General features: G+C 39.6%; 1 protein-coding gene across 2 annotated transcripts in view; it reads right to left on the reverse strand.

Annotated features, from left to right (window-relative positions):
* The window catches only part of igsf21a (immunoglobin superfamily, member 21a), a 283,782-nt gene extending 275,966 nt beyond the window's left edge, over positions 1–7,816 (reverse strand). The window contains exon 1 of one of the 2 annotated variants that reach the window (XM_071335394.1): positions 7,423–7,816. In XM_071335394.1, coding sequence (XP_071191495.1) covers positions 7,423–7,561 — 139 coding nt within the window. In that variant the 5' untranslated portion in view covers positions 7,562–7,816. The remainder of the gene's footprint in view (positions 1–7,422) is intronic. The other variant, XM_071335393.1, reaches the window with a different exon arrangement.
* Positions 7,817–8,630: the final 814 nt, after the last annotated feature.

The raw sequence follows: 8,630 nt of genomic DNA on the forward strand, positions 1-8,630 counted from the left end.
AAACAATGCCACTTTATATAATGTTTTCATACCCTACATTACTTATCTCATATGTATATACTGTACTCTATACCATCTACTGCATCTTGATGTAATGTATCACTAGCCACTTTAAACAATGCCACTTTATATAATGTTTTCATACCCTACATTACTTATCTCATATGTATATACTGTACTCTATACCATCTACTGCATCTTGATGTAATGTATCACTAGCCACTTTAAACAATGCCACTTTATATAATGTTTTCATACCCTACATTACTCATCTCATATGTATATACTGTACTCTATACCATCTACTGCATCTTTCCTATGCCGTTCGGCCATCACTCATTTATATATGTTTATGTACATTTTCATATTCATTCCTTTACACTTGTGTGTATAAGGTAGTTGTTGTGGAATTGTTAGGTTATATTACTTGTTAGATATTACTGCATGGTCGGAACTAGAAGCACAAGCATTTCGCTACACTTGCATTAACATCTGCTAACCATGTGTATGTGACAAATAAATTTGATTACTCACCTCTAAATATTGAGTTCATAGCAATGACTGAATGAACTAAAGGACTAAGCCATCAATCACGTGATACCATTCAAACCTCTGTGAAGATTGTTGATAGAATTTATATGTTTAAATGAATGATTAGAATATTCCACCCTGAAACCATATAATTGTATGAAATTGATTAGAATCATAAAAGTATTATTAATGATGTGTGTAGTTTTAGTCAGTAAAACTATAATAAATGATGTGTGTAGTTTTAGTCAGAATTAGGGTAAAACAATATATCTGTACAATATGTCTCTGTAGTATCTTAAACACTGACTGTCTGAGCAAGAATCGGTGCCGACCTTGGCTAGGGGCCACTGAGAGATTTGGGAGAGGGCAGGGAGTACTTTTCACGGTCCCTAATCTTTGTCGGCTGGGTATTGATACAGTATGTGCGTATGATATCTACTGTTTGTGTGTGAATGTAAGTGCGTAAGGAGCCAGTATAAAATGAATGGTTTTGTACAACGGACAAGCGCTCTCGTGAATAAACATTTTTACTATCATAGCTGTGCCTCCGTCTGTTTCATTCAACCAGTATCTTACACATTCTGGATTGCAGACCGAGTAGTGTTATTGAATTGTCGTAACAAGATTCAACAGCACATTGAAGCCAAATGAAATCGGTTAAGATAGCGTATCATGGAGACACAACATCTGCAGTTTGAGCTAGTCCAGGAAGTGACGTTACAGGCTAGCTCAGTGCTGCCCCCTCTCATTGTAACTGAATTTGAGGTCGACCAGTGTACTGCAGGCTGCCATTAGCAACTAAATTATCCTTAAAACTTATGTGTGCGATTTTAAAATAATCACTTCAAAAACATACATCTGGTGTATTAGAAGCAATTATTGGTGCCATGATTGTCTTGGAAATAGTTTTTTATTTACACTAATATTGCAATTCTTCCAATCACTATAATGGGGGATCCTATTTTCTGCTAACATTACCTGCAGTACTGCGGTCGGCCTTGAAGTTCCGTGGCTACAATGAGAGGGTGCAGTCGTTCTTCCCTAGTTCATAGCACCATTTTAAAACCAGAGTAGGCTATGTAGTATGTGTTTTTTATGTACCCGCAGAGTGGAGTCAATTGGAGTACCCCGTTTGGGGTGAATAGGCCAACATCAAGTAGCCAGTACAGGCCTAGCGCTGGGAAGTTTTTGTAGGACATAACATTTACTGATAGATTAATCAATAAGCCTACATGGCTATCTATTAAGCAACATGATCTTATTTAGAGTTAGTACTTCCTCAGGTGGTGAATAATATAGCGTAGGCCAGTGGTCACCAACCTTTTCTGAGTCAAGATCACTTTCGCAGTCAAAAAGCAAACAGATCTACTGCTCAGATTTTTTTTCTCACACAAACAGTTTTGTATGAATTAAGTTTGAGCAGTAGGCCTAATACATTATCACAGCATGTTGGCTATATGATTGGCCTGCCAATACTGTTAATCAGACCATATTATATTTCAAAATTCAAGCTTTGATAACAAAATAGATCAGTTGGTTTAGCACTTTTTTCTTTTACTGGACTGATGGTATTTGCATCTGATTGTCAATGAGGTCAAATCACAACGTCAGTGATCTTCAAGTCGAAATGTCGTAGCTCTAGAAAGATGCCTGAGTTTCCGACTTGGAATTCCAAGTTGGACAACAGTTCAAAACAGTTTTTCCCAACCGCCTCCTAGGGTCCCTGCTCTCTCCTTCCTTTCCTCCGGTGAGACTGACCAGAGAGAGGGGACACCGTCTTCCACCTGATGGAGAAACTCAAGTCGCACCGCATCTGCTTCATGCACAAATTCATGTTGTTCCAATGACCAGAGAAAGTGAAATATTCCTTAATATTACAATCGACAAGACGAACTGTTAATAATAATAAAATGCAGGGCTATTGATACTTGACTACTCATTCATTGCAACTGCAGCCCGAGCGGAAGAACGGAGAAGCGCGTTTTGTAATAGTGTTGAATAAAACAGTGACCATGCTGAATATAAACTTAAGCAACTCACTCATGAAAACAGCAGCTCTTTGCTGTATTCGTTGACAGTCTCTCTGTGGTCATGGTTTCAAAAGTGATTAAATCTTACGTACGCTATTAGCCTATTAAATTTGGCTGTGGCCAGGGTCATGGAATCTCTGTAGCCACAGAGATTTGAACTATCTGATTGGGCAGCACAGTGGGTGGACTCGATATAGTCACAGATTTGCCGGTTCGCCGGGTAAGCGAAGTTTGTCTCGTGGGAACACTTTTTAAAAAATAATAATAATTTCACCTTTATTTACCAGGTAGGCTAGCTGAGAACAAGTTCTCATTTACAACTGCGACCTGGCCAAGATAAAGCAAAGCAGTTCGACACATACAACAACACAGCGTTACACATGGAATAAACAAACATACAGTCAATAATACAGTAGAAAAAAAAGTTGATATACATTGTGTGCAAATGAGGTAAGATAAGGGAGGTAAGGCAATAAATAGGCCATGGTGGCGAAGTAATTACAATATAGCAATTAAACACTGGAATGGTAGATGTGCAGAAGATGAATGTGCAAGTAGACATACTGGGGTGCAAAGAAGCAAGATAAATAAATAAATAAATACAGTATGGGGATGAGGTAGTTGGATGGGCTATGTACTGGTGCAGTGATCTGTGAGCTGCTCCGACAGCTGGTGCTTAAAGCTAGTGAGGGAGATATGTGTCTCCAGCTTCAGTGATTTTTGCAGTTCGTTTCAGTCATTGGCAGCAGAGAACTGGAAGGAAAGGCGGCCAAAGGAGGAATTTACTTTGGGGGTGACCAGTGAGATATACCTGCGTGCTACGGGTGGGTGCTGCTATGGTGACCAGTGAGCTGATATAAGGCAAGGCTTTACCTAGCAAAGACTTGTAGATGACCTGGAGCCAGTGTGTTTGGCGACGAGTATGAAGCGAGGGCCAGCCAACGAGAGCGTACAGGTCGCAGTGGTGGGTAGTATATGGGGCTTTGGTGACAAAACGGATGGCACTGTGATAGACTGCATCCAATTTGTTGAGTAGTGTGTTGGAGGCTATTTTGTAAATGACATCGCCGAAGTCGAGGATCGGTAGGATGGTAGTTTTACTTTTCTTACCTGGTGTACAGGACTTTTAAAACAAGTGCACCTACCGGCAACAGCTCAAAAGGATTTTAAAAATGGAGCGCAAGCCCTTGTCTTTCGTTTGCTTTTCTACAGAAATATTTGGTGATCGGCTAGGAATGCCTTGAAGATCGACCAGTTGGCCTACGCCAATGTGCACAAAGATGTCCAAAAATAAATCTATTAATTCTGGATCCTATTTCAACAGGTTGCACATAAAAATATCAATCCTGCATTCCCTGGATATGTTAGATGAAATGGCTTACTTTTTTATCATAAAATTACAGGCCCCCAATACATTCATAAACTGACAATGATAAAAAAGTGAACATTGAAACCTGAGAAAATCTATCCAAATCAATGTAAGAACATAGGGGCATGCTAATTTAAAAAAGGACAACTCATTATTAGCCTGGTTCTGTATGGAATGCAGGTACATTATGGGACCCAGGTTAGGTCATTATCTCCTCAGGTTGTTGCGACCAAATAATGTGCTGGTGCCATTTCCAGAGCAGCATAGATCTGGTGGCAAGTAACCTTACATTCCTGACTCTATGCTTTCACTAGAAACATCGTAGTCCCCAGACATAGTGTAGCGCACATGAGTCAGACTCATGGTCCTGTGATGAGGTATCCCTGACTGCAACTTCAAAATCAGTGTTACCCTCATCAAATGGTCAACATGTTGGTTTTTCCCATGGGAGACCAGGGTTCATTTCCTGCCCATGACAATGGTGCCCAACTGTGGGAGGATCTCTCATGGGGGAGGAGGTCAAAGGGGGGTGAATGTAGAAGATATACATCTGGTTCATGGTGTCGAGATGATGTAGCCCTGTCTGCGACTTCAAAATGAGTATCACCCTCGGTTCAAGAGGAAAGTGTCAAAGTCTTCACCCCCTCAATTGGTTATTGTGCAGCAGCATTATTGATGATTTGCGTGAAATTCAACTTTCCTCAACCTTTTCATCTCAAACCTTCCAATGAAAATTAATGACATAATATTTTGTCACCATCTATTGCTTTCAGTGACCAGTTGGTTAGATTGCTCAGCCACTATTCCAAACGTCTTATTTAGCAGAAAAGTTATTTTAACATTGTATGAATGGGACAGGACAGTCAAGAGGCAGCCTATAGATTACATATTTGAAGGCCAACGTGTGAATGTAGCTTGCATCAAAAAATTATGGAAAGGTCGGCTCTTTTTACTGACTCTGATCTTATTGACTTGTGCAGTCAAAAGAGCGAATGTTTCGACTCATTTCGTTCGAGTCGGTGACCACATTTACATGCACACCAATATCCCATCATTATTCGGGATACTCAAGTATTGTGTTTTTGAGTTGACGCATATATACATCATATCCCTTTTACAATAACCCTAATAGCTCCTATCCCGATTTTCAGAAACCCGAACAAGATACCTGGGATTTGCTGATCATAGACTGGATACTGTGGCATGTAAATACCTAATCACATTTGATGTTATTTTTCGCGGTCTACGCAGGCTCAGTTCAGATAGGAACAGCAATAGTTGGAATAGGAACTGAAGTCATTTTCACAGATTTTCATTTCCTTAAAACCGGTCAACAAACTGATGTAATTTGGAAATTTTGCACGGAATAATCTCCCCAGTCCCTAAACTCTTTTGTTCAGCGAGAAAAGCAGAAATGAAAGGCACAACTTTACTGATGTCAACTAGATTGTTGATGATTTACTCAATCAATTTATAACAATATTTTGGTGAGTAAGGCTTTATTTAGTATTCTAGAGCGTTAAGTAATGACAGAAGAGAAGCTGCATGCATCTAATTACAGACAAGTTGCCCAACAAATAGCCAACCTAATGTCGAAAAATTACAAGCAGAGAAATATCTAAATTATTAGAATTCGCACCGCCTGTCAAAAAATCTTTCCGCAAACTAGGCAAATTAGGAATATTCTGTTAATTCATGGATACAGAAATGCTCGTTAGCGGGATATGAAAGGTGCATGTAAACTGCTTCTCCAGTATAATGCCTTAACCATTATCCGGAATACTGTTCACATCCAAAGTGCTCGATAATGCCCAGAGCATACAGGACCTTCTACTGGCAAACATACACTGAAAAGTCGAAATATTCATGATTCTACAAGCCTTGTTCACATGTTGTTCACCTTAATGGGCATATTTGAGCTGTCATTTGTGACCGATACTTGTAAAATCGTGCTTTAAACAATGTACATTTGTTGATTGATTGGTAGCCTACATTTGAAACAAGGTCTAGTTGTGGCCACAATCGGATTAGATGGTGAACGACTCTTGGCAAAATGCATTGCTTAAATGCCATGAGGGACCAGAGCACCCCAAACGGTTCGTTCTCGAGCTCGAGTTTGTTGAGCAGAGGCTGTGAATGTTTTGGTTCTACAAAGCTGTGCCCATCATAACGTTCAATAATCAATTAATGTATTCATTATTGCACCATATGATCAATTATCGGATCTAAATATGTATTTGTCTTCTCTATGCTGCCTGCTGCCTGCAGCATGATCGATTTTGCCTGCGTGCATATATGACAGACAGTTGTTGGTCTAAGCACGTCTCCGGAGTCACCAGAGGAGCGCATATTAATACTGCTGTGGAATTAATTGCGACCAGCAGGCCAAACGAACGACTAAAATTAAAGAGTCACTCAGTACAACGAATAATGAGTCAGTAAAAAGAGTCTATCAAAAATAACTATTTGTTAGCGAACTACACATTACTAGCTTCAATGCTGTAAAATCTTGCCAGATCTTTGAGTGTCAGGCAAATAAAATCTACTATAATGGTGAATGTGATGTAGCCTTGTTTGGATAAATAAATGCTATTGATCCACATCTTAAATGTAAGCTTAAGGCAAACCCTCTGGAGCCCATGTACAGCCTTCGATTATGTTTATAAAATATGCAGCAGTACACAACGCCTCGATCTTATCAGAAAGTTGCAGCATCCAGTGATTAATCTGTTTCCCACTCACCATTTTAACTATTATATGTGGGAGATATGTACATGTTCCAATTGTCTTCAACTACAGATAATAGGATATTGTTAATTTGTTATTAATGGAAGTCTGGTCTTGACTATGGAGAGCAGTTGAGCTAAGGATGCAGTTAATGTGAGTCGCCCAAGAGCCCTAAACATACCGGTAGCCTATTCTGTAGCTGAATGCCATTATTCAAAGGCAGCAACAGAAAGCGATCTGTTGCTGATTTATATCACATTGCAAAATATGGTAGACCAAAAGTAGTAGGCTAGTGGTATGGTACAAGTAATAACAGTATAATGATAACAAAATAATAACAAGAAGAAGAATATTACTTAATTTTACACTGTAAAGCTTATGGACCATTACAAATAAATAGCTTGATGTGTGTGTATTTAACCCCCCCGCCCCCTCCTATACACAACCCTAGTTGGGTACCATATCGGAGAATGCCTGCAGTCAAAACTGAAGCTGCGGAGGAATATCATTTTCGGGTCTTAAGGAAACCATTCACTCCATCAGAAGGGGCAAAAGTTGAGACAATTGTATGTGGATATGATACATATTGAATGCTATGGTTCATAATATGAGCGGCCAACATTAAAAGTGCTTAAAATGTACACGGACTGAGCCATCTGCTTTCCACACGCGTCTTTAAAATTATGACCTCACGAATGATGAAATATGTGAGAGGCTTTTGTATCCTACTCTCACAGATTGTTTTATGCAGAAATAATGACTTACCAACAGCTAAATCCAGTAGATCTGCGCACAATAGGAGACACAAAGAGAAGACAGTCATCTTTCCCTTATTTTGCAATAAATCCCGAACTCCATCCGCGTTTACATGCTCCCGGTTTGTCGGCTGTGTAATCCCCACCATTCCAAAGGTATGAGATCGAGAGGTGCCCACAAACTGTTCATGATGCAGTTTAAGTATAAATGGGAAATATGAGAAGTTCGCCACAAATACACTTAAATTACAGCAATGAGGACCAATATTCGTCAAAAGAAACGGCGTAATCGGCTAAAACAAAATATTGTCCTGCTAGACAATCAACGTTAAGCAGTGCAGTCGAGGATTAGAAAAAACAGATAGGTTGGATGAAAATCTATGTTTCTCAGTCAATGCGTATCTCCCTCTCTCACTCTCGCTCTCTCTCTCTCCTGCGCGCTCTATCATCCTGCCCTCCAGACACAGACGCACGCACACAGTCACTCTTGATCACTCGCTCTTTATTTCGCACAATTTTCCTTAATCCTACCCTGTCCCCAAACCCTTCCCCTCTAATTCTGCCCACTAAGCCGATTTATTTCTGCAGGATTTGGTTTTTACTTAGTGAAAAGTTTTTTTAAAGATTATTATAACCTCCCATATACTGTGATGATTTACAGTTAACAGCAATGAACGTGGATAGTTTCAACATCTTTATCTGCCACTCATCATGGACAACAGTATGATTTTACCCCGATTTGTACCTGCCCCACTATTCGTGTTTTCATGCTACTATTTCAATTATGTCAATTTCAGTCCCCTCCTTTACTCTTTTTCATGAGTCCCTTCAAATACAAATAAGTCATTGAGGTTATTGTGGATTTTGTGTCCACAAATACATTATTTGTAAGCGATCCATTGTCCATTTCTGTAAAATAATACACAATAGAGTGACTCAGGCATGAGCATCACCATGCAATTCTCTAGGGTTATGCACTCACTGCAGGTGCTCACAAAAAGAGTTAGATTTTTAACTCAGAGACAGCATTTCCACTAGGACAAATGAAGATGACATGGTAGTCCAGCCTAGTGTAAAATGACCAGGCTGCTGCTTTCACACTGTACACAAACAGAAACACCTGAAGCTGCATCAAGGTCCACACAAGCTGTTCACTTCCACCCACATACCAGGTTGTAATCCTTCAATATTATGGAGTATAAGGTATGCACTTTGATA

The sequence above is a fragment of the Salvelinus alpinus genome, chromosome 12, assembly GCF_045679555.1.
Source record: "Salvelinus alpinus chromosome 12, SLU_Salpinus.1, whole genome shotgun sequence".
Taxonomy (NCBI): domain Eukaryota; kingdom Metazoa; phylum Chordata; class Actinopteri; order Salmoniformes; family Salmonidae; genus Salvelinus; species Salvelinus alpinus.